The sequence below is a fragment of the Rana temporaria genome, chromosome 1 (assembly GCF_905171775.1).
Source record: "Rana temporaria chromosome 1, aRanTem1.1, whole genome shotgun sequence".
NCBI classification, from domain to species: Eukaryota; Metazoa; Chordata; class Amphibia; order Anura; family Ranidae; genus Rana; species Rana temporaria.
The window spans coordinates 49,886,535-49,913,930 of NC_053489.1; the positions used below are offsets into that span (position 1 = coordinate 49,886,535).

The following is a 27,396-nucleotide window of genomic DNA, read 5'->3' on the forward strand; positions in this document are numbered from 1 at the left end:
TGGGATTTCGGCGCGGATTTCGATCCTATGGTGAGTACACTCCATCGGATCAAAATCCTCGCAAATCCTCGAGAGGTGCGGTGGACCGTATCCGCGGATAAATCCTCTCGTGTGTACGGGGCCTTAAAGCAATCTACTGATCTGACCAGAACCACCTCTGGAGGGAGTCTGTTCCACATTTTCACACCTCTTACTGTGAAGAAACCTTTCCGTATTTGGAGATGAAATCTCTTTTCCTCTAGACGTAAAGAGTGCCCCCTTGTCCTCTGTGTTGACCGTAAAATGAATAACTCAACACCAAGTTCACTATATGGGCCCCTTATATATTTGTACATGTTGATCATATCCCCCCTTATTCTCCTTGTCTCCAGAGTGAATCAATTTAGTTCCTCTAATCTTTCCTCATAGCTGAGCTCCTCCATGCCTCTTATCAGTTTGGTTGCCCTTCTCTGCACTTTCTCCAGTTCCCCAATATCCTTTTTGAGAACTGGTGCCCAAAACTGAACTGCATATTCCAGATGAGGTCTTGCTAATGATTTGTACAGGGGGGCAAAATGATATCTCTCTCTCTGGAGTCCATACCTCTCTTCATACAAGAAAGGAGTTTTCTCGCTTTGGAAACCGCAGCTTGGCATTGCATGTTATTATTGAGCTTATGATCTACCAAAACCCCCAGATTCTTCTCCACTAGTTGTACTCCCCCTAGTATGTATGATGCATGCATATTCTTAGCCCCCAAGTGCATAACTTTACATTTATCAACATTAAACCTCATCTGCCACTTAGTCGCCCAATTAGACAGAGCATTGAGGTCGGCTTGTAAATTGGAGACATCCTGCAAGGACGTTATTCCACTGCATAGCTTGGTGTCATCTGCAAAGACAGAAATGTTACTTTTGATCTCAGGCCCAATATCATTTATAAAGATATTAAAAAGTAAGGGTCCCAGCACTGAACCTTTGGGTACACTACTGATAACCTTAGACCATTCAGAGTGAGAATCATTAACCACAACTCTCTGAATTCTGTCTTTTAGCCAGTTTTCTATCCATTTACAAACTGGTATTTCCAATCCTGTAGACTTTACCTTACACATGAGCCGTGTGTGCGGAACTGTATTGAACGCTTTTGCAAAATCCAAGTATACCACGTCCACCGCCACACCTTTGTCCATTGTTTTACTTACCTCTTCATAAAAAGAAATCAGGTTTGTCTGACAGCTTCTGTCTTTCATGAATTCACGCTGTCTGTTGCTTAACTGTTTGCCGACCAGCCGCCGCAGTTATACGGCGGCAGGTCGGCTCTGCTGGGCGAGATCACGTAGCTATACGTCATCTCTCCCAGCAGCCAATAGGGGCACGTGCCCCCCGCTCGTCCCTGATCGGGGCACCCGCGATCGCTCGTTACAGAGCGAGAACCGGGAGCTGTGTGTGTAAACACACAGCTCCCGGTCCTGTCAGGGGAGAAATGCCTGATCTTCTGTTCATACAATGTATGAACAGCGATCAGTCATTTCCCCCACTCAGTCCCACCCCCCCTTCAGTTAGAACACACCCAGGGAACATACTTAACCCCTTCCTCGCCCCCTAGTGTTAACCCCTTTCCTGCCAGTGGCATTTTTATAGTAATCAATGCATTTTTATAGCACTGATCGCTATAAAAATGCCAATGGTCCCAAAAATGTGTCAAAAGTGTCCGCCATAAGCAAAAATTAAAAATTATTTTTTTTTTTCAAAATTGTCGCTCTATTTTTGTTTATAGCGCAAAAAATAAAAACCGCAGAGGTGATCAAATACAACCAAAAGAAAGCTCTATTTGTGGGGAAAAAAGGACGCCAATTTTGTTTGGGAGCCACGTCGCACGACCGCGCAATTGTCAGTTAAAGCGACGCAGTGCCGAATCGCAAAAAGGGGCCCGGTCATTGAGCAGCAATATGATCCGGAGCTGAAGTGGTTAAATAGTTTTTTTCCAGCAAGAACTCATCCATGTGGTCTTTTATTAAACGTTCCAGTATCTTATCAACTATAGAAGTTAAACTAACAGGTCTATAGTTACTTGGTAAAGACTTTTTGCCCTTTTTAAATATGGGCACCACATTGGCCCTGCGCCAATCCAGTGGTACTATTCCTGTCATTAATGAGTCCCTAAAAAATAGATACAATGGCTTTGAAATGACAGAGCTCAACTCACCTAGGATCCGTGGATGGATGCCATCTGGTCCAGGTGCTTTATCCACATTTATTCTGTCTAAATATTTCTGGACCATATCACTTTTGAGCCATTGTGGATTTGGGGCTGTGTCACTACCACCCCCATTATGGACATGAGCTCCCCCATGCTCCATTGTATACACAGAGCTGAAGAAAGCATTTAATAAATTAACCTTCTCTTTGTCCCCAGTCACCCACTCTAGATTATTTTGTAAAGGGCCTACATGCTCAGACCTGACTTTTTTACTATTATTATATTTGAAGATTTTTTTGGGGTTTGTCCTACTATCTTTTGCAATCTGTCTTTCGTTTTGAATTCCTTTTTACATATTCTGTTATATTTTTTGTAACATTTAAGACACTAGTGTTCCTTCATTTTTAAGTTTTTTAAAAGCTCTTTTCTTATTCTTTATAGCTTTTTTAACTTTGACCGTGAGCCACATAGGTTTTATTTTTAACCTTTTAAACTTATTGCCCGTGGGCAGTGGCGGCCCGTCCATAGGGGGCGCCTGGGCGCCGCCCCCCCCCCCACCCCAAAGCCATTAACAAAAGAAAATTAAAAAAAAAAAATGAAAAAAATTTTTTTTTTTTTTTGGCCCTTTAAGAAAAAAAAGGTCCTTTAAAGTGTTCGGGGCGGGCTCTGGGCGCCGGGAACAGTGGGATATTAAGGCATAGGCATCATTGAAACGTCCTGCCAATGCTGCAGCAGGACGTTTCATTTGCAAGTTTTTTTTTTAAGCTCTGTGGCTATGTGCAGGACGCCACTCCAGCCAATCACATCGGTCCTGTGTCTCTCCAGCCCCTCACATTGGTTCCTTCTGCACTGCTAGGAAATGAGCAGTGCTTTTCCCGGGCGGGCGGCTGTGTCACTTTCAGTTCTCTGGCTCCAGGACATGGAGGTAAGTAAAATATTCTTATTAAAACCCTTTATTTATTCTTTTAACCCAGTGTCTGTCCAGTGTCCACTCCTTCCACACTTCCTTGCTGGATGTATTGTCAGCTTGTGATGAAGAGTGGGGGGGGGGGGCCATGCTTCACCCGATCTGTGCTGGAGTCTTCATTACACACATCTCCTGTGTGTGAGGGAGGGAGGGAGCTCTGCGACCTACAGCCATGCTTTACAAGTCTCTTATATCTGTCTCTTATATCTGTCTCTCTCTGTCCCTCTGTCTCTCTCTATCTATCTATCTATCTATCTATCTATCTATCTATCTATCTAATTATCTATCTATCTATCTATCTATCTATCTATCTATCTATCTATCTATCTATCTATCTAATTATCTATCTATCTGTCTAATTATCTATCTATCGAATTATCTGTCTAATTATCTATCTATCTAATTATCTGTCTGATTATCTATCTATCTATCTATTTATCTGCCTGATTATCTATCTATCTCTATCTAATTATCTGCCTGATTATCTATCTATCTCTGTCCCTCTGTCTGTCTCTCTCTCTCTCTCTATCTATCTATCTATCTGATTATCTATCTATCTATATCTATCTATCTATCTGATTATCTATCTGTCTGATTATCTATCTATCTATCTATCTATCTATCTATCTATCTATCTATCTATCTAATTATCTATCTGTCTAATTATCTATCTATCTAATTATCTGTCTGACTATCTATCTATCTATCTATCTATCTATCTATCTATCTATCTATCTATCTATCTATCTATCTATCTAATTATCTGTCTGATTATCTATCTATCTGTCTAATTATCTGTCTGACTATCTATCTATCTATCTATCTATCTATCTATCTATCTATCTATCTATCTATCTATCTAATTATCTGTCTGATTATCTATCTATCTAATTATCTGTCTTATCTATCTATCTATCTATCTATCTATCTATCTATCTATCTATCTATCTATCTCTATCTAATTATCTGCCTGATTATCTATCTATCTATCTAATTATCTGTCTGATTATCTATCTATCTATCTAATTATCTGTCTAATTATCTATCTATCTAATTATCTGTCTGACTATCTATCTATCTATCTATCTAATTATCTGTCTGACTATCTATCTATCTATCTATCTATCTATCTAATTATCTATCTATCTATCTATCTATATATCTATCTATCTAATTATCTGTCTGATTATCTATCTATCTAATTATCTGTCTGATTATCTATCTATCTATCTATCTATCTATCTAATTATCTATCTATCTATCTATCTATCTATCTATCTATCTATCTATCTAATTATCTATCTATCTGTCTAATTATCTATCTATCGAATTATCTGTCTAATTATCTATCTATCTAATTATCTGTCTGATTATCTATCTATCTATCTATCTATCTATCTATCTATCTATCTATCTAATTATCTGTCTGATTATCTATCTATCTATCTAATTATCTGTCTGATTATCTATCTATCTAATTATCTGTCTGATTATCTATCTATCTATCTCTATCTAATTATCTGTCTGATTATCTATCTATCTATCTCTATCTAATTATCTGTCTGATTATCTATCTATCTGTCTAATTATCTATCTATCTATCTATCTATCTATCTATCTATCTATCTGATTATCTGTCTGATTATCTATCTATCTATCTATCTATCTATCTATCTATCTATCTATCTATCTCTCTATCTATCTATCTCTATCTAATTATCTGTCTGATTATCTATCTATCTATCTATCTCTATCTAATTATCTGTCTGATTATCTATCTATCTATCTATCTATCTATCTATCTATCTATCTCTATCTAATTATCTGTCTGATTATCTATCTATCTATCTATCTATCTATCTATCTATCTATCTATCTATCTATCTCTCTATCTATCTATCTATCTATCTATCTATCTATCTATCTCTATCTAATTATCTATCTATCTATCTATCTATCTATCTCTATCTAATTATATGTCTGATTATCTATCTATCTATCTATCTATCTATCTATCTATCTATCTATCTCTATCTAATTATCTGTCTGATTATCTATCTATCTATCTATCTATCTATCTATCTATCTATCTATCTATCTCTCTATCTATCTATCTATCTATCTATCTATCTCTATCTAATTATCTATCTATCTATCTATCTATCTATCTCTATCTAATTATATGTCTGATTATCTATCTATCTATCTATCTATCTATCTATCTATCTATCTATCTATCTATCTATCTAATTATCTATCTATCTGTCCTATCCAATCTATCCCTCTGTCTAAATGCAGGTCACATTGTCTGTGAGTGACATTGGGGGGGGGGGGTTTGGTTGGGGTTTTGTTTGCGCCCCCCCAAAAAAATGGAGCACCAGCCGCCACTGCCCGTGGGAATATACTTTGCAGTGAATTCACAAATAGTCTTTTTAAAGAATTCCCATTTCTGTTCAGTGTTTATCGGTGCCAATATTCCCTCCCAGTCTAAGTCCTGGAGAGCAGCCCTCATCTTTGGAAAATTTGCTCTCTTGAAATTAAGTGTTTTTATCTTTCCTTTATGTATTTCTTGCTTACAGCTAACATCAAATGAAATCATGTTATGGTCACTGCTACCCAGGTGTTCCTTTATCTGAACATTTGTAACACGCTCTGCATGGTTTGAGATTACCAGGTCCAACAGAGCATCATTCCTAGTTGGGGCTTCAATAAACTGGACCATAAAATTGTCCTGCAATAGGTTTCTAAATATTTGCCCTTTAACTGTCCCAGCAATGCCATTACTCCAGTCAATTTCTGGGTAGTTAAAATCCCCCATTATTATCACTGTCCCAGTTGCTACATCATGTGGGAAAGCACAATAACGCACAATGAGTGGGCAATGACAATACACATGCTCATTCAATAGGCACTGACAATTGAATTCTTCCCACCCTATCTGCCCTTTCCTTTATTTCTACTCCAGGCACTAAAAGCAAAGCACAGACCCCATGTCCTCTGTATACACACATCCTCTCAGTTATCAGAAGGGCCTGTTGGAGCAGTAGAGAACACAACTAGTGGTTCCTCCTGCCCACCCTCCTGGGCAGCCAATTGGTAATGTTGGCTCAGAGACTTGGGGCCAGATTCACAAAGGAGATACGATGGAGTATCTCAGATACTCCGTCGTATCTCTCAGAGTATATATGCGACTGATTCATTGAATCAGTTACGCATAGATATCCCTAAGATCCGACAGGTGTAATTGTTTAACACTGTCGGATTTTAGGATGCAGTACCGCGGCCGCCGCTGTGGGGAGTTTGCGTCGTAAACCAGCGTCGGGTATGCAAATTAGGAGTTACGGCGATCCACAATGGATTTTCGCGTCGCCGCTAGTCTAGTTTCCCGTCGCAAAGTTAGTCGTCGTTTTTGGTGCCTTAACTTCACACAGCAATCGTATTGCTGTATAAAGTATGGCCGTCGTTCCCGCGTCGAAATTTAAAAAATTCACGTCGTTTGCGTAAGCCGTCCGTGAATACGGAATTACTCTACGCGCGTCGCCGTTCGAAGAAATGACGTCACTTCGCGCAAAGCACGGCGGGAGTTACGAAACGGAGCATGCGCAGTAGGTCCGGCACGGGAGAGCGCCTAATTTAAATGGTACACGCCCATTTAAATTACGCGGGCTTACGCCGGAGGCCGCCGGCGTAGTTTTCATTGCAAGTGCTTTGTGAATCAGGCACTTGCGATGAAAAATTGCGGCAGTGTAACGTATCTACGATACGTTACGCTGCCGCGATTCTACCTGAATCTGGCCCTTGGTTGTCTTATTGACTAGAGAGAGTCTTCAAGTTCAAAGAATTCCCTGGTGACCTCCTACTTCTGTTTCTCTTAGAGTATTTTTATTTCTACTTTTGAGTCTCCTATCTTACATCTCAATAAGGTCTTTAAAAAAAAAAAAAATAGGAAATAACAGGTAATTTTTAGTGTATATATCTCTCCTCTTTTATGTGTCTTGGCATTTGTGTCTTTCTGCTTTTCTTTCTACTTATACTCTTCTTGCTTTTCTTCCAAACTATAGTCTTCATGCCACTGTGTGTCCCCATTTTGTCTCCATGTACATCCAAGTACCTGTACTGGTTCATAAAAAGTCATAGTTCAAAAACAATGAGAGTTAAAATATTTTCCAAACTGTTATAATTTCTGTATATACTGTAGTTTTTTTTGTCTTGTTTTATTGTATAATATGAGTTTTTAATTTAAAATGCATATTTAATATAGGGTGTTCCACCATACTTTAGTATGCCCAGTGCATGGTGGGGCTTTTTTATTAGAAAGCCCAGTACTAGTTCTTAAATTCTTGAGCACTTCTGTAAATTGAAAATCCAAAACTGGCCATAGATGGGTAGAATTTTGAATGAAAATTCTTTGGAAAAGAAGGTTCTAAGACAGTTCATTTGTTATTCTAATCATTAGTGTGTCAAATCAAAGTAAATTTTCGACCAAAGTGATGGGAAAATTTGAAGGAGCAGGATGGACATTTTTTCTCGAATAAACAGATTTCTAACAGTGCATGTGGTTTCCGTTTGTTAAAGTCCATTCTTTTTAAAATCAAATGTTAAAAGCAAACAATTTAAAAAAATAAATAAAAATGTTCTGAGAATTTTCGGAAAATTTTCTAAAAACTTTTCCTTAGACTGTTCATTTGAAGTTCTATCCATCTATTGCCAGCTAAATATGGCGCCCTCACTACAGGAGGGGTGAAGGTTGGGGGCGGGGGTCTCTCCTCCTGTAGTGAGGGCGCCATTTTTAGCTGGCCATAGATGGATAGAACTATGCCTGTCTGTGTAAGTTGCACTACTCCAAGAGAGTAAAACCGGTATTACAGATTGATGTCTCGGTTCTCATCCACATAAGCTTTATTGCTATACAGTCAACTGGCAGCATTTACCTAAGTGTGCATTGCATGTGGGTGATTGATGGTCACGTTTTCACTTTGAGCGGTGGCACTAGATGGCTGCATGGGTGTCGTGTTCTTACAGCTGATTTGAAGCAATATTACACTATATGGTCTCCTTCCTTTTCGATACATCCTGAATTCCAGTTGAAGTTTTTTGGAGTTTGACACTTACCAGAAGCGATCTGAACTGTTTCTGGGAGGTACATGCGTTGTTGCTGCAATTAATTGAGCAGGCTGGAGTTCTGATGAGTGGGAAATCCTGCTGATTGAAAAGTTTGAATATCATTCAGTTTAAAAATCTATGAACTTTATTTACCTTTTATTGGACTGATAGTGCTGCAATTTCACATGTTTTTTTACATGTTTCTCACATACTACATAGTTTATGGTGGATCTAAAGGAGACTGGACTAAAAGATTGTATAGTGCATGGAGAGCTTTACAGACTTTCAGGACACACTTCTCCTGTTTTCAGTACTACAGCTCTGCTCGACATTAGCGGTTATGTGATTGCTCGGCTCCTGCACACTCTGCCAAATGAACACTCTATGCAAATCAAAAGGTACAGAACAACTGATGGCTGTGTATTCAGTGAAAATGGTGTCCATTGACATTGATTGTATGTCAGTATAGAGGTGGGTGAGAGCAATCTCCTGAAGGGGGAGGGCAAGTGCAAGGTGTGTGTTAATGAGATCAGCTGCAGAACTATTTAACAGTTTTCTCAACCTAAGGGATGGATACCCAGAAGCAATGGAGTTTTTTATACAACAAACTGGTGATAGAGGTATTGCTTTTTCTTTCTTTGCAACAGAGGTACATTAATGGTATATTGATACTTAAGGAAGCTAGAAAAATAACGTGAGTTTAGCCTTTAAGCCAAGTAAAATTCTGGAGTACTATATCTACAATCATCTCCTGCTGATTGCAAAAAGATTATCTGAATATAATTTGGTTATATATATTTTTTTTTTAATGCATGTTTTACTCTAGAACATATAAAGAAAATATATGTAGAAAACACTCTACGTTTCCTTTAAGGCCATGAAGTCACAAGAGTTTACAATCCAGCATACAGCATCTGCCACTTGGCTAGCAGACTTGTCACATTTCCCAGGTTCCAAACCCCTCTACTGCAGAGCTCTAAAATCCATCTAATCTCATTATGTTTGTCTCCATCTATTAGGTGCGAAAGGAAATTGAATTTCTGTCAGAAAGCTTTGCCTTCCTGAGTGCTTTTGCTTGTAAGAAAAATACTCTGAGAATGTAATAGAGACCAGTATAAAAGGATCCTCGATGATGAAGGTCTGATCTGTTGAGATGCGGGTGGCTAAGAAGATATAGATGTTTGCTTGTGTAGAGCAAATAAAAATCACCCCAGGTAACAAAATCTTGGATTTGGAAGATGGAAGTTGGATTCAACTTTTATATTTGCGCTTATAGTTTTAGCAGAAACACAATTTTAGGCAAATTAGGGTAAGGAAGATAGATGCCAATTTTGCTTTATTTCAATTCTTCAGGGCATTTTGGAAGGTTTACAGTAAGTGTAGTCTTCTGTAAATTCATGCAGATAATTATTTTTTTAAAAGTCAGCCACCAGTAGGATACCACACACATTGGTCTCTCCTCTGTATCTGACCCCAGCATACACACTACCATTACCCATTATCCTTGTCTAGTGTGCTATCTATCTCCCAACACACAAACCTCTCATCCCAGTATTCCATATCACTACTGACATCGCTCACTGGCCAGTGTCCATGTCACCAGTGATATCTAATCCCCATCACACAAAGCCCACTGCTCATTGTCCATGCTACCAGTGATATCTACTCTGCAGTACACAAAGCTCTCTGCCCAATATCCACGTTGATAGAGACTCATTAATTAATTGATTTCCTGATACAATCTCAGGGTTACCCATTCTGCCGTCTGATTCAAATTACTATGGTGAAACAGTGCAAATTTACAGACAAAAAGATTCACATGCTCACCTCTCTCGGCTTCAATCCCAAAACAGGAAGAGCAAGCCTGCTGGCTCTTTATTAAAACCACAGAATCACAAAACATGCACACCCACTCTATGCTCAGTACCACCCACCCCCTTGTGACGTCTGTAACACATGTTATTCAATGTCCATACACATCAAAGAGCTAACCAGTCCAATCAGATGATTACACGATTTAGAGTTCCTTTTAGTCATCCAGTAAGGCGAGAGGCAAGAGGTTTGCCATATAAGGTACCAGCAGTCTTTAGACATAAATTCCTGTTGGGGGGGGGGGGGGGGACAGGAGGTGGCCAAAGTCAGTTTCCTCTTGAAGCTATCCATGAAATACAAGGGGGGGGGGTGGGGAGGCTTGAGCATATCTGTTCTTGATAAAAAGTCTGTTTGTATAATGCTGGAATCATAAATTTAAAAATCATTATCATTCATCATCATTCATTAATCATTATATCATTCCCGATATAAACTCTTTAAGGAAAATAAACCTTTGTTGTTATACATATATTTCACACATGCATATATATATAAAAAAACAATATAACTTCATAAAAAAGATATATGAAAAAGAAATTAAGTTAATATGAAAAGGATAAGACATTTCTGTCTTAATTCAAAAATAGACATTATTACAGAAATCTATCACAACGTCACCAGTGATATCTACACCCCAGTACAGAAAGCTCACTGCCCAGTGCCCATGTCACCAGTGATATCTTCTCCCCAGTACACAAAGCTCACTGCCCGATATCCATTTCACCAGTGATATCTTCTCCCCAGCACACAAAGCCAGGGCTGGTGCAAGAGTTTTTGACACCATAGGCGAAACCTAATTTTGCCACCCCCTGGCTCCACCCCTGACCCCACCCCCTTTGTCCTGCCCATGTACACCTTTTTAATGAAGCGCCCATCAAATGCAGCTCACCAGCGCTCATCAAATGTAGCCTCACCAGTGCCCATCAATGCAGCCTGGTCAACTAAACTAACCTTGCATGATTAGTACAGCGGCTCCAACCGGAGCTGACAGTTTTTTTTTGTTCAACCAAAACACGAATAGTGTGTACCCGGCTTAAAAGAGGCACATAAATCCTTGTTACGTTGTAAAACACTTTATTAAACAGGATATCGCCTGACATTTCACACAGATCCTTGTAAACTTCTCAGGCACAGCGCACAACAATCGTTCCAAAATATAATTCTAAACATAAGATACATACAATGTAGAAGGGCAAAAAAAAACACAGTGAGGCACAAATACAAAATATGTGCAAATTTACATGTACACACTGACCAGTAGTGCAAAACATTTGCAAAGTTTGTGACTTTTTCAGAACTACATAAGAAATCAGAAACCTTTGCTTAGAATTATGAAGAGCAGGTAACTGCAAGCAATATAACCTTACTAAAAAAGAAGTCCAGTTGAAGTGGCTAGCTACCACCACCATCAGGCTTTAATAAGACAGTACAAAGTACAATAACCCACAACCACACAGTAATTAACTGACTGCTGAAAACTGAAATCTGATTTGTACTAGTGTGCTCTGTACTGCTATATTGAGCATGTCCGTCTTAAAGGATACTTCCAATTTGGGATACTGTCAGCAAGAAAGGGTCATTAGGACACGCAGCAAATGACTAACTGCTAAAATAACATGTTTGATCATGTAAGTGTATCTCTGCCCAGGGTGATGCCTCTCCATGATAACAGTAACACAAGTGTGATGCCCCTCCTTGACAGTGGTAACACAAGCATGATGCCCCTCCATGACAATGGTAATACTTCATATTCCCATCACACACGTTCCTGGTGTAAGCTCTCAAAATTTGGGTGCTGCAGCAACAACCAGCTGGATACTGGTTTAAGTCGAGTAGATATTTGCCAGTACACCTAGGATCAGCACAAAGTGGCGTCCAAACGGGTCATTCTATTGCATGATCACAACACAAGAAAGGTGCTACGGTTCGGAGTCACGCAGCACCCCTTCATCAGGCATGTGAAGGCATCATGCGTGACTCCCAAACGTTGCACAATAAAACTACCTGTTTGGACGCCACTTTGTGCTGATCCTGGGTGTGCTGGCAAATATCTGAGAATGGTAACACAAGTGTGATACCCTTCAATGATTATGGTAACACAAGGGTGATACCTCTCAATGACAATGGTAACACCCGTGTGATGCCCCTCCACGATTATGGTAACACAAGGGTGATACCTCTCCATGACAATGGTAACACAAGTGTGATGCCTCTCCATGATTATGGTAACACAAGCTTGATGCCCCTCCATGACAATGGTAACACAAGTGTGATGCCCCTCCATGATTATGGTAACACAAGCTTGATCCCCCTCCATGACAATGGTAAAACAAGTGTGATGCCTCTCCGTGATTATGGTAACACAAGCTTGATGCCCCTCCATGACAATGGTAACACAAGTGTGATGCCCCCCAAGATTATGGTAACACAAGGGTGATTCTTCTCCATGACAATGTAACACAAGTGTGATACCCTTCCATGACAATGGTAACACAAGTGTGATGCCCCTTCAAAAGAATGGTAACACAAGTGTGATGCCCCTCCATGATTATGGTAACACAAGGGTGATACCTCTCCATGACAATGTAACACAAGTGTGATGCCCCTCCATGACAATAATAACACAAGCGTGATGCCCCTCCATGAGACTGGTAACACAAGGGTGATACCTCTCTATGACAATGGTAAAACAAGCGTTTCGCCCCTCCATGACAATTGTAACACAAGGGTGACACCTCTCCATGACAATGGTAATACAAGAGCGATACCCCATTATGACAATGGTAAAACAAGTTTGATGCCCTTCCATGACAATGGTAACGCAATGTGATTCCTCTCTATTAACTCTCTCCACCCTGTAAGCCTAGCTAATCAACTTTCGTTCATTAAACCAGGGCATCCAGACTGCACCTATCTATAAAAAAAACAGTCTACCAATATTATAACCCTGGGATTCTTTCTAAGCAATAACTTCTTATCTATTACATGAGTCTGACATCACAAAAACTGTGAACTATACATTGTAATTAAACATAATGCAAGAAACACAAAGGTAATAACAGTAACATGCTCTTAGACATGAAATAAATACAAAACACATCCTATGAGCTTCTTTAGGATTACATAATTATACTAATATACAAAATAAATGATTTATTCAATTCAATGGATGAATGTGTGTATTAATATTTTTACACTCTGCTTTACTATCATTTTGTTTTCTTTTGCTCAATTCTCCCTAAAGTGAGTCAACCCAAAGCTACTTCATTGTTTGATAGGAAGCATCTGCTGTTTTATATTACTAGCTGGTGACTCCGGTTGGAAGGTTCTGCAAAATATATATTACCAAAAGAAATATTAATAACAATACTAAATGTTAACATGAAGAACACATTTCTTGTGCTCCCCTTAACAGGTGGGCGAAACTAGGGAAACAAGCAAGATGATATTATTACGGTACGTTAGTCTCAAAGACATCTAAGAGGTGGGTAAGTGAGTTAATACGCCATTTTATGGCCTTTCTAAAGGGTGTGTAGCAATTACAGAGAAATCTCGTCACTAAAGTCTTTAAGAGATAAAAGATAACTGTGGATGAAAGTTTCCTAGGGAATATTGCACTTATCTCTTCTCCTTATTACATATCTTATTGTCATAATGCATTATGTTCCACCTACAGAAATGTTAGTAAATGGGACCACACAATATATAAATAGAATATGTGACTACATTGTTTATAATTAGAAAAAATACAGTAGACGTTCTCATATGAAAAAAAAATGTATCACTATGTGTTTAACCGCCATTATTTCTTAATATCATAGATAGGAGCAGAGTAACAACATATTGCTCAGCAGAAAACAAAATAACCCAAAATAACTACTAAGCAAAAAGTGTCAGGTTCAGCTGGGAGCATACAGGAGCTGAGACCAAATAATGGCTTTTTATACAGAATTTTACTGAATTTAGCTGAAGTGACCAAAAAAAAAGCCAGATACAAAATGAACAGGCTACATGTTCTATGGTTTGGGATAATTGCACTTCACCTATTGGATGGGTTTTGTGTGACTTATTTAATTTCTCTGACTAATATCAGTGTGTAGACTGGGAATCATTGCTGGTAGTTAAGCTAGCACAGTCTGAGTCCAGACACTGATAGGAGTGCAGAGCTTTGTACAAATCGAAAAAACATGACGAGTAAAGCTGACCATGCTTGTGACCTTGGGCAGCTGGGTTTTTATCATTTCTATCCATATACAACAAGTGACAAAGCACAGGAGTAGAATGCTTGTTGCTCTTTATACCCCTGTACAGCCACTGCTTCCAATGTGAAGACCTCTGTTTTGTATAGCTGACAGATACACTTTATATGAAAAAGTGGACAATCCCTTTAAATGCTTCCAAACTGTACTCTGGTAGTATAAGAAAATCATCAGGTGATACAATGTATCCAATACTATCTACCAAAAGAACTTGACTGTTTTTCACTAAAGTTATTGGAATACCTTGCAAAATATTTCACAGGTCATAGTAACTATTCTCTAAACTTCTAGTAAATCTATGGCAGAATATGGTCCTATTACAGCACTAGTAGAGCCATTTATTATCTTTATAGGTAGATTATAATCAAATCACAATGAGCATTACCCAGTTTGGACAAAGAGTTAAAGTTATTTTATGTATTTACCCACATTTCAATGGCATGTATTCAAGACTTCACCGTGTAATGTGATTCAAATGGATGTGGGTGTTTTCTGTACTTTGCCTGTGTCCCATTTTTATGAAAAGGAAACAGTTCTAAATTTTAAGTTAGAATCATTAATCTCTAGTTTACTGAAAAAACGGAGTTGGACTTTAAAGTAGAACTATGGGCATTCAAATACTTACAAATTCTTAATTGTGAGTTATGAAATACGCCCCCAATTATCTCTGTAGCTGCAGGCACTGTGGAATAATTTATCCTAAAGCTTTATCACAAACCTTCTAAATTCTATGTTTTTACTTTTCCTCTGTAGCTCAGCTCCCCATTCCCAGCAGAACTATGGCCAGGCTATGGGCATTAACCACTTACGGACCCCCCACTGTATATGTACGTCCTCTTTTTAAACATGGATATCTCAGTAACGGCAGCAGCTGCTGCCACAACTGAGATATCCATGTTTTCAGCTGGCGGCCGTGTAAACGATAACGGTGGTCTCCGCGGCGGATTCGCCGCGAGATCGCCGTTATCGGTGGCGGGAGAGGGGCCCCCCCCTCCCGCCGCTTTTCCGCGCCCTCCGCCGCTTACCGGAGCCGTCGGTAGCGGCGGAGGAGATCCGATGCTGCCGCCAGGAGAGTGAGGACTTGAGTGAGGGCAAGATGGCCCCCACCCGTCCTCATAGCTCTGCTGGGCGGAAGTGACGTCAAAACGTCAGTCCCGCCCAGCCTCTTAAAGAGACAATTTTTTTTCTGTCATTTTTTTAAATGACAAATTTTCCTTTTTTTTTTTGCATTTAAGCCTAAATATGAGATCTGAGGTCTTTTTGACCCCAGATCTCATATTTAAGAGGACCTGTCATGCTTTTTTCTATTACAAGGGATGTTTACATTCCTTGTAATAGGAATAAAAGTGATCATTTTTTTTTTTTTTTATATTTTAGTGTAAAAAATAATAAAATCAATAAAATTAAATAAGAAAACAAAACAATTTTTTTTTTAAAGCGCCCCGTCCTGACGAGCTCGCGCGCAGAAGCAAACGCATACGTGAGTAGCGCCCGCATATGAAAACGGTGTTCAAATCACACAAGTGAGGTATCGCCGCGATCGTTAGAGCGAGAGCAATAATTATAGCCCTAGAGCTACTCTGTAGCTCAAAAAATGCAACTTATAGAATTTTTTAAACGTCGCCTATCTAGATTTTTAAGGGTAAAAGTTTGACGCCATGCCACGAGCGTGCGCAATTTTAAAGCGTGACATGTTGGGTATCATTTTACTCGGCGTAACATTATCTTTCACAATATATAAAAAAATTGGGCCAAATTTATTGTTGTCTTATTTTTTAATTCAAAAAAGTGAATTTTTTCCAAAAAAAGTGCGCTTGTAAGACTGCTGCGCAAATACGGTGTGACAAAAAGTATTGCAATGACCGCCATTTTATTCTCTAGGGTGTTATAAAAAAAAAAAATATATAATGTTTGGGGGTTTTAAGTAATTTTCTAGCAGGAAAAAATGTTTTAGTCTTGCAAACACCAAATCTGAAAAACACCTGAGGTCTTTAAGTGGTTAACATATTTACAAATTCTTAACAAATTGTAAATACGTTTTGAAACAAGCCCTCATTTATCTCTGTAGACGCAGACACTGTGGAATAATTCATCCTCAAAGCTTGACCATGAAACTTCCCAGTTCTACGTTTGATTTTTCTCCATAGCTCAGCTCCCCCTTACCAGCATAGCTATGGTCAGTCTATAGGCAATTAAATATTTACAAATTCTTAACAAATTGTTAATTAGTTATGAAACAAGCCTCCATTGATCTATGTAGCCGCAGGTACCATGGAATAATTAATCCTCAAAGTTTGACCATGAACCTTCTCAGTTCTACATTTACTTTCTCACTGTAGCTCAGCTCCCCCTTCCAGAACAACTATGGCCAGGCTATAGGCATTCACATATTTACAAATGCTTAACAAATTGCAAATACATTTTGAAACAAGCCCTTGTTGATCTCTGTAGCTGCAGGCACTGTGGAATAATTAATCCTTAAAGTCTGACCGTGAACCTTCCGAGTTCTATGTTTACTTTCTCTCTGTAGCTCAGCTCCCCATTCCCAGCAGAACTATGGCCAGGCTATGGGCATTAAAATATTAACAAATTATAAAATAGGTTTTGAAACAAGCTCTCATTTATCTCTGTAGATGCAGCTTGACCATAAAACTTTGTAGTTCTACTTTTGCTTTCTCTCCATAGCTCAGCTCCCCCTTCCTAGCATAGCAATTGCCAGGCTATGGGCAATATAATTTTTACAAAATTCTTAACAAATTGTAAGTACGTTCTGAAACAAGCCCCCATTAATCTCTGTAGCTGTAGGCACTGTGGAATTATTCATCCTCAAAGTTTGATCATGAAACTTCTCAGTTGTACTTTACTTTATCTCTGTAGCTCAGCTCCCCCTTCACAGTAGTACTATGGCCAGGCTATGGGCAACAAAATATTTACAAATTCTTAACAAATTGGAAATAGGTTATGAAACAAGCCTCAGGCCGCAGGCACTGTAGAATAATTCATCCTCAAAGTTTGACCATTAATGTTAGGGGAACTACTTTTCTTCTGTCTACATTTTTCTGTTGTTATAAATAATTACATTTTTCAAAAAAATTGTGTTGTAGAAAGCACGAGGGTGCACAAAATAAAGTGGCATTAAAGCATTCTAAAATTTAGTGATCACGCTAATGTACCGCAAATTGAATTTTTTTTCCAGACCTGTATGTGTAATCAAAGTGAGGGGAGAGCAGAGTGCCAAGACCTGACTTGAACAACTTCATTGCTTCTATTATAAAGTCTGAGAATGATTTGCTCCAAGGTAGTTGACGTGACAGAGGTCAGCCAGGGAACGTTTTAAAGCTTATTTAGTGCTTGTTAAGAATATGCATATAGTTGAATGTCCATAGCCTGGTCACAGTTCTACTTTAATGCACACTGAACAGTTGGGTGACAGGGTGTGAAAATGAATACCTTTCTAAGGGTCCATTTACACCAGTGCTGCAGGAAGGGGTGTGTTACCACAGTACAGGGTATCACAGCTTATGTACAATGAGGTGCTATTTATTGTGTGGCAAATCAACCTACCTTTCCAATGTTGGAGCACACCACAAGACATGGTTACACAGTATCGTAAGTTACAGAATGCTGCAAGAATTCTGGTCCACCCTATCAAATGCATGGGCTGCCTGATCTCAACCCATGTGCAACATAACACACTTTGCCCCATAGAGCAAACCACCCTGGTGTGAATGGCTGTACAATGTGGATCCAACCACACTTCCTACATGGCAAACGTGAGTGGCACAGCCAGGGCTGGTGATAAAGGGGATAGGCCTTGTCAGTTCAACAGGGGGACCCAAGTAGCTTTATGGCACAGGCAGTTCCCCCTCCCTACAGCACAGCTGGATTCTCCTCCTCTCCCTCCTGCCAACTGTCAGCTGCTGCAGGAGCAGCCACAGGGGGATCAACTTTAGGTAATGGCCTTCCTCTGTCACTCTGATCATCCTCTCTCATCTCCAGTCCAGGATCTCCTTCATCCACAGCTTTAATTCCCCTGTATCGCCATCCCCTCCAATGTGTTTACTATGCTTCAGAATGTGAATGAATAGGGAGCCTCTATATAGAGTGCTTCCTGTTCATTCATACTGTAGCAGCTGAGGCTGCAGTAAAAGTATTGAGAATTTGTGTCCTCAATCATTTACTCTGTCTCAAAAGTGAGACACCAGGAAACAGAGTAGACCCCTGATATTTTACCAAAGTCAACCCCGGGCCTTGAATAATGTAAAAAAGTGTAAAAAAACTATTTAAAAAACATAACTAAAAGCTCATTCACATGGGTGCGATGGCCACGTGATGAGTGGTTTGTTCATGTGGCTGGAGCCCTGTTTGGGGTCATACACCTGCACCCACACACCCACCCATCCAGGCTAGGGGTCCCTGTCAGGCAGGCTGTACAGAGCCCCATGATTTCTAACAGTAGCCCTTGGTACATCACTAAGTGTTATTTATAATGCATACTGCAGAATATCAGAAAATACATTGTGGTCTCCCTTTAATTGAGTCAGGGCGCACACAGGCAAAGTACAGCAGATCTGGTACTTTCAAAGCTCAGAGCGATCAGCGGGATCTTTGTTAAAGCTGTAGACTGCCAGGGGCCCCATTAGCTAGGATAGTATTCCATCCATTTATGCCATTGTATCAGGCAATCCAAAAGGTCCCATTTCCCCTTTGCCCAAAATCCACACAAATCCTTCCCTGAATCCATCTATGACAACATTTTACCAGGTTTCCCCCTAAAAGGAAAAACAGAGGCTGCTATTGCTAATCCCATCTTTTGAAAGCTCCTGTTGCCTGGCCATGATGCTGATTTATTGGTTTCAGTACTTTAGGAGCCACTGGCAAAGTAATTAGCATACAGGTTTAAAGTTGAGGTTTGACCCCATATGTTTTCGAAGCTTAGAGGGTGTGAAGGGTAACAAGATCAGCATGATAACCAGGCAACTAGCATGATCAGAAATGCCAGCCTCCATTTTTCTTTCAAGCCTAGACATCAGGGCTATCCTACCAAAGCAGGTTCAGATAGAAGTCATATTTATCATATAGGCATAGGCCTACGGCAGCATTGTCCAAGGAGCAGCAAACCTACAATGTCTCTTTACATTTGTTCTCAATGGATAACATTGATAACAGGATAGCAGGCAGTATTACGTCCATGCAGCTACTGCGGCACTGATGGCTATGGGTCCTTGGCCGATTTACCCTCATGGCTGCCAGTGGAGTCCTGTGGGTACATCAGTCACATGACACAGGACAGTTCATATAGATAGCAAAACCCAGCGATTCGCTATGTTTTTTTTGGCTTTGTACTGTTGCGACTTTTGCGAGAGGTGGTCGGGATTGGCTGGACTTTCTCCTTGGTGGGAGCGGGTTTTTTTTGTTTCGGGTTAACAGGCCTCAGCGGCTGCAGGCTGAGGATTTCACAATACTTGTTACACTGGTGCAAGGCCTTGAACTGGTCGATGAAGGAGACGGCGCAGTTTCCTTTAAATCCTTTGTAACTGAAATAGAGAATGGAGAGAGAAATAGATTTAAGAGGGTGCGAAAAAAACTATTCACAAGCACATACTAATTCCTGATAAATTCAAATATCTGATAGCACCTCTACTATGATAACAGTACAGCTTTAAAACGTTACAAGCAATCCTTATGTATGTTCAGTGGCTAGAGCAGTTCTGCACAACTTTCAATTGGAAATCCAAATGATGGTGTCACTCTTCCACAGTGTAAAGGGGACCCGTAATGAGCTTAACCACTTGCCGCCCGCCAATGACATATTGACATCAGCAAAGTGGTTGTAGAATCCTGACCGGACGTCATATGTCATATGGCATCGCGGCGATCGTTGTTGCGGGGTGTCAGTCTGACACCCCACAACACCGATCAAGGTAAAGAGTCTCTCACGGAGACTCTTTACCACGTGATCAGCCGTGTCCAATCATGACTGTTCACGATGTAAATAGGAAAAGCCGGTAATCGGCTTTTCCTCACTCGCATCTGTCAGACGCGAGTAGAGGAGAGCCGATCGGCTGCTCCTGTGACAGGGGGGGGGTTTGTGCTGATCGATCATCAGCACAGCCCCCCCCCCCACCGAGGATGCCCACTGGACCACCAGGGATGCCCACTGGACCACCAGGGATGGCCATATAGACCACCAGAAATAAAAAATAAATAAAAAAAAGGATGCCACCCTAGACCACCAGGGATGAGGAGGACACAAAAAATGGATGCCAATCAGTGCCGCAATGGATGCCAATCAGTGCCCACAATGGTCATCACTGATTGGCAGGCATTGTTTGGCACTGATTGGCATCCATTAGTACAACACATACAATAGTGCCCATCTATGCCCATCCATGCCACCTATCAGTGCCCATCCATGCCGCCTATCGGTGCCTGTCCGTGCCGCCTATCTGTGCCTATCTGTGCCACCTATCCGTGCCCATGTGTGCCGCCTATCCAAGCCCATCCATGCCACCTATCCGTGCCGCCTATCAGTGCCCATCCGTGCCGCCCATCAGTGCCGCATATTAGTGCCCATCAATGCCACCACATCAGTGCCACCTCATTTACAATGTTATTATACAATGTATACTTATTTACAATGTTTTATAATAGAAACAAAAAAAAACGTTTTTTGCAGTTTCATTACCTTGTTACACAGGTCTTTTGACTGTTCTTTTCCACCTCCTCATGGCTCAGTGTCTAGCCTGCTTAGTGCATCCATGTGAGAGCTAACAAATTGTGATTTAAAAAGCCACACATGTGGGAAATTAACCTTTAATTGCCATTTTAACACGTGTGTGCCACCTTCTGTGTCTGTACCAAGGCCAAACATTCCGGGGTATGTAAACTTTTGGTCATTTGGGTAGTTTCTGTTGGCATTATGATTTAAAAATAGTAAAAACAGTCAATTGATAATACATGGCTTCAGCCAAACACTAACCATGAATGAAAGAAATGTTTTTGTGTTATCATTCATATTCTCTGAAAAATGGCCAAGAAATAATAAATTCTGCCAGGGTATGTAAACTTATGAGCACAACTATATATACCACCCGTCTAGATCAGTGGTCTCCAAACTTTCTAAACCTGTTTACTGCCCTCCAGACTTTAGCGGGGGCCAGACTGTGGCCACTGGAAATAGATCATGCCTCAGGCTTGGTGGTCAGTGGGAATAAAAAATTACACAGAACCCCTGTATTAGGAGGAGGAGGAATTGTGTCCCATCATTGGTATTAGCGGGAAGAATAGTGTCCCAATAGTTGGTGTCAAGAGGAGAATAGTGACCCATCGTTGGTATCAATGGAAATAATAGTTCCCCATCATTGGTATCAGTGTGAGGAATAGTTCCTTATCATTGATGTCAGTGGGAGAAATAGTGCCCCATCATTGGTGTCAATGGGAGGAATAGTGCCCCATCATTGGTGTCAATGGGAGGAATAGTGCCCCATCTTTGGTGTCAATGGGAGGAATAGTGCCCCATCATTGGTGTCAGTGGGAGGAATAGTGCCTCATCATTGGTGATAGGGTGCGGTAGAGCACCCCATCGTTGGTATCAGTGGAAGAAATAGTTGCCCATCTTTGGTATTAGTGGAAGGAAGAGTTCCCCATCGTTGGTATCAGAAGAAGAATTTATGCTCCACCATCAGTGTCAGTGGGAGGAATAATACCCCATTACCCTGTTTGAATCTCTCACCACTCAACCTATACATAATACTGAATGTTATAAATAGGTCAGAATATCACAGATAAACATATTCCGTGCAAAAAAGGAGAATGTAGTCTTAGATTATAGATACATTGTTATGATGAAGAAAACAAAGGGTGAGAGGCATGTCCCTACGCATTTCACTGAAGAGCCTCTTCAGGGAGTCAGGGTACTAATATCAAAAGATATCCATTTATTTTCATCAGTTGTGCAACAAATAGAATGTAGGGATTGAGGGAATGGATTCCTGCTATTTGTTCACCACAATAAATGGGGCTTATTTTTTTATCTCAGATGAGCTGTTTCACGGTAAACAGCCTGATTTTTCTCATTTGTCCTCTTTCAGGGTAGATCTGATTCTAATTGGTTGCATTGGGGTGTTTCGTCACATATGGCGACCCATCACATTTGGCTACCCGCTGGAGTGCACATGCGCGACACTGTCATATGCGTTCCAACACTTTTACGACAAAACAGCACACTAAAACCGTCAGATAGTGTGAGGGAAGTGACATCAAACACATGAAAATGCGTTCCACTTGTATTGGATTGTTGTATTACGGGAGCGTGGCCAGCCTGAACCAATCATAGAACCTTAATTTAATTCAGCTGTAGCTGTGCGCGATACCGCCACTTTTACACATGTCTGTACCGTGCAAGATTCTTGTTAGGGAAGTATTAGTGTTGGAACGCATAGCGCAGTGTTTGTATTGTCTGTAACGTCACTTCCGTGACATTATCTGACGGTTTCACTGCTCCGTATTGTCGCAAAACTTTTGGAACGCATCACGAATGCGCAAATTTCTCAGCGCAATGTCACTTCCGTTGACAAATGTGATGGAACCCGAATGTGACGAAACAAGGGCAGCAGAGTAGTTTATGACGTCCATAGCTAAACCAGTTCCTGCCCAGTCAATAGCATATTGACGCCTGGGAAGTGGTTGTGTTATCCTGACTGGACGTCTATTGGTGTCCTGCAGGAAAACAGCCGCCACGCGCCCCTGGGGGCACGCATCGCGGCGATCGGTGGTGTGGTGTGTCCGTCCGGCGGAGGCTCTTTACCACGTGATCAGCCGTGTCCAATCACGGCTGATCACGATGTAAACAGGAAGAGCCGTTGATCGGCTCTTCCTCACTCGCGTCTGACAGACGCGAGTAGAGGAGAGACGATCTGCAGCTCTCCTGATAGGGGGGTTTGAGCTGATTGTTTATCAGATGCCCACACTGGACCACCAGGATGCTGCCCAGGACCACCAGGGAAGCACCCAACATGTGGATGGCCAGGTAAGTTCCCATGGCCATCCACATGTACACATGTATACATAACATATGCCAACCAGTGCCCACAAATGGGCACTGACTGGCGCCATCATGGCACAAACACAATATGTGATGCCCAGCAATGCTACCCACCAGTGTTATCAGTGCCAACCACCAGTGTCCATCAGTGCCACCTATCAGTGCTCATCTGTGCCCATTAGTGCCCACTTATAAGTGCCCGTCCATGCCACCTATCAGTGCCACCCATTAGTACCCATCAGTGCAAGCTTTGAGTGCCCGTCAGTGCCAGCTTTGAGTGCCCATCTGTGCCGCCTATGAATGCCCATCAGTACCGACTATGAGTGCCTATCAGTGCCGCATACCAGTGCCACCTATCAGTGCTGCCTATCAGTGCAGCCTTATCAGTGCCTGTCAGTGCAGCCATATCAGTGCCCGTCATTGAAGAAGAAAGGTTACTTATTTACAAAATAAATTAACAGAAACCAAGAAAAAGCTATTTTTTTATTTGTTGCGCAAAAAATAAAAATCGCAGAGGTGATCAAATACCACCAAAAGAAAGCTCTATTTGTGGGTACAAAATAATAAAAAATGTGTTTGGGTACAGTGTAGCACGACCGCGCAATTGTCATTCAAATTGCGACAGCGCTGAAAGCTGAAAATTGACTTGGACAGGAAGGTGTCTAAGTGCCTGGTATGGAAGTGGTTAAAATACTGAATTATCAAACTTCAAAAAAGGAAACGGCTTTATTCTCCTCAATGTTCCCATTTCAGATATATCAGAGAAATACAATGTAAATGTTTAATATCTGCCTCGCATATTTTATAGATAACTTTGTAATACGGAAACCTGGAAATTCTAACTTTAATCGCAAACCCAATTTTATTATACTGTATGAACATGAAAAATTGACAAGACCTTCATTAATAATATTTGAATATTATATTACCTTTTATATATGGTTTTTCTGTTCTGAATATGTCTGAATTATGCAAAAAATAAATCATGTGCTGACATTCCCTTTCTTCTGCTTTTTTGTACTGTGTGTCTCATAATTCTTAGGCCAATAACCGTCTCCTTTTCTACTTGATCCCACAGTACTCAAAATAAAGAAGCAGCTGGCTACAATGCTCACCTCTTCTCCAGTGCTACCCCCCCCCCCCCCCCACACACACACACAGGCCCAGATTCTCAAAGGGCTTACGACGGCGCAGCGCCATGTACGCCGTCGTAAGTCCTAATCTGGCCCGTCGTATCTATGCGACTGATTCTTAGAATCAGTTACGCATAGATATCCATTAGATCCGACAGGCGTAAGTCTCTTACGCCGTCCGATCCTAGCTGCAATATTTTTTTGGCCCGCTAGGTGACACTTCCGTCGATTTCCCCGTCGAGTATGCAAATTAGCTAGATACGCGAATTCCCGAACGTACGCGCGGCCGACGCAGTAAAGTTACGACGTTGACGTTAGGCTTTTCCCGGCGTAAAGTTGCCCCTGGGTCTATGAGGCGCAACCAATGTTAAGTATGGCCGTCGTTCCTGCGTCGAAATTTGAAAAGTTACGTCGTTTGCGTAAGTCGTCCGTGAATGGGGCTGGACGCCATTTACGTTCACGTCGAAACCAATGACGTCCTTGCGACGTCATTTGGAGCAATGCACCCTGGGATATTTAACGGACGGGGCATGCGCAGTTCGTTCGGCGCGGGAACTTTACACGCAAGTGCTTTGCCTGAAAAACTTGCGGCAGCGTAACGTAAATCAGATACGTTACGCCCGCCCATTTTTACACCGATCTACGAGAATCTGGGCCACAGTGATTACTTTATGCCACTAGATGCCCTCAGTCTTCCTGGTAAATATTTTCCATTGTAAGGATGAGGATGGACTTGTTGGTATTTTCTAGGCAGGCTTTAAGGCGATGGTCATCAGCAGCTGGTTCTTTAAATGTGGAATTCCAGTCTAAGGAAACTTAGATCGTTTTCAGAATGTTCCTTCCCCCTCTTAATGCCCTGTACACACGATCAGAATTTTTGATGCGATAAAATCCGTTGGACGAGCCAAGAAAAATGAAGTTCAATGCTTCCGAGCATGCGTCGACTTGATTCTGAGCATGTATGTTTTTTTCTCCACACAGACGATCGGAATTTCCAATAGGAGTTTTTCCAAAATTATTTCTAAATTCCGACGGAAAAAAGTCCGATGGGGCCCACACGCGGTCGGACTTTTTTCTGACTTTTTTCATCGGAAATTCCGATCGTGTGTACAGGGCATAACACCTATGCTGACTAAACTGTGTAAAAAAAAAATGATGTATATTCTTGCCTATTTTCAGGTTGCTCTGGTCTGGCCACGTGATCCCCTGTGTCAACCAGAGAGAGGAGAATAGAGAGAGAGCGCTCTGACAACAGCCAGGAGCGGTGACATCACCCATAGGCTCCCATGTCTCATCTGCTGTCAGTGCTCTCTCTTCTCCCCTGCAGCTGTTGCTGGATGACATAGGGGAGTCAGATCACATGACAGGACCAGGGGGTGTATACACACACACACACACACTATATTACCAAAAGTACCTACCTTTACACGCACATCAACTTTAACGGCATCCCAGTCTTAGTCCTTAGGGTTCAATATTGAGTTGGCCCGCCCCTTCCAGCTATAACAGCTTCAACTCTTCTGGGAAGGATGTCCACAAGGTTTAGGAGTGTCTATGGGAATGTTCGACCATTCTTCCAGAAGCGCATTTGTAAGGTCAGGCACTGATACGCAGTCATTTTGCAACAGGAAGGGGCCATTCCCAAACTGTTTCCCACATGAAATTGTCCAAAATGTCTTGGTATGCCGACGTCTTAAGAGTTCCCTTCACTGAAACTAAGGGGCCAAGCCCAACCCAACACCATAATCCCCCCTCCACCAAATGATTTGGACCAGTGCACAAAGCAAGGTCCATAAAGACATGGATGAGCGAGTTTGGGGTGGAGGAACTTGACTGGCCTGGACAGAGTCCCAACCCGATAGAACACCTTTGGGATGAATTAGAGCGGAAACTGCGAGCCAGGCCTTCTCTCCAACATCAAGACCTGACCTCACAAAGAATGGTCAAACATTCCCATAGACACACTCCTAAACCTTGTGGACAGCCTTCCCAGAAGAGTTGAAGCTGTTATAGCTGCAAAGGTGGGCCAACTCAATATTGAACCCTACGGACTAATGCTATGTACAGACGATCAGAGATTCTGACAACAAAACCGTGGATTTTTTTCCGACGGATGTTGGCTCAAACTTGTCTTGCATACACACGGTCGTACAAATGTTGTCGGAAATTGTGAACGTCAAGAATACGGTGACGTACAACACGTACGACGAGCCAAGAAAAATGAAGTTCTATAGGCAGTGCGGCTCTTCTGCTTGATTCCGAGCATGCATGGAATTTCCGAGAACAAGTTTTGTTGTTGGAAAATTTGAGAACCAGCTCTCAAACATTTGTTATCAGAAATTGCGACAGCAAATGTCCGATGGAGCATACACACGGTCGGATTTTCCAACAACAAGCTCCCATCGATCATTTGTTGTCGGAGAATCCGACCGCGTGTACGCGGCATAAGACTGGGATGCCATTAAAGTTTATGTGCGTGTAAAGGCAGGCGTCCCAATACTTTTGGTAATATAGTGTGTGTATATATATATATATATATATATATATATATATATATATATATATTTATTTATTTTTATCAGAAGTGGAACAAAGGGACCTTCTTCACTCTGAACATCCCCCACTCCAATCAGGGATCTGAAATAGGAAAACCGATCAAAAAAAAAAAAAAAACATCTAAAAACGTAACTTTATAATTGCAGAAAACTCGGATCAACAATTGTAAATAAAGCTGTCTGTGCCTGGAAATATTAAATGCATATTTTTACAGCATCTTGATGCTTCTATGAGTCACATCGCAGCTTGTGGTCAAATAATATCAATAAATGAGTG

At 41.0% G+C, this 27,396-nt stretch overlaps 1 protein-coding gene and 1 long non-coding RNA gene across 2 annotated transcripts in view; both read right to left on the reverse strand.

Annotated features, from left to right (window-relative positions):
• Positions 1-11,183: 11,183 nt before the first annotated feature.
• Positions 11,184-15,205, reverse strand: LOC120927207. Its single transcript, XR_005747052.1, has 2 exons — positions 12,862-15,205; positions 11,184-12,795 (listed from the first exon to the last, which is right to left on the reverse strand). It is a non-coding gene; the product is annotated as an uncharacterized LOC120927207 (long non-coding RNA).
• A 1,158-nt stretch (positions 15,206-16,363) lies between these two features.
• ALPK2 (alpha kinase 2) overlaps positions 16,364-27,396 on the reverse strand; it is a 124,195-nt gene continuing 113,162 nt past the window's right edge. Inside the window, exon 9 of the mRNA XM_040337738.1 lies at positions 16,364-19,922. Within this exon, the coding sequence (XP_040193672.1) occupies positions 19,709-19,922 (214 nt within the window). The 3' untranslated portion in view covers positions 16,364-19,708. The remainder of the gene's footprint in view (positions 19,923-27,396) is intronic.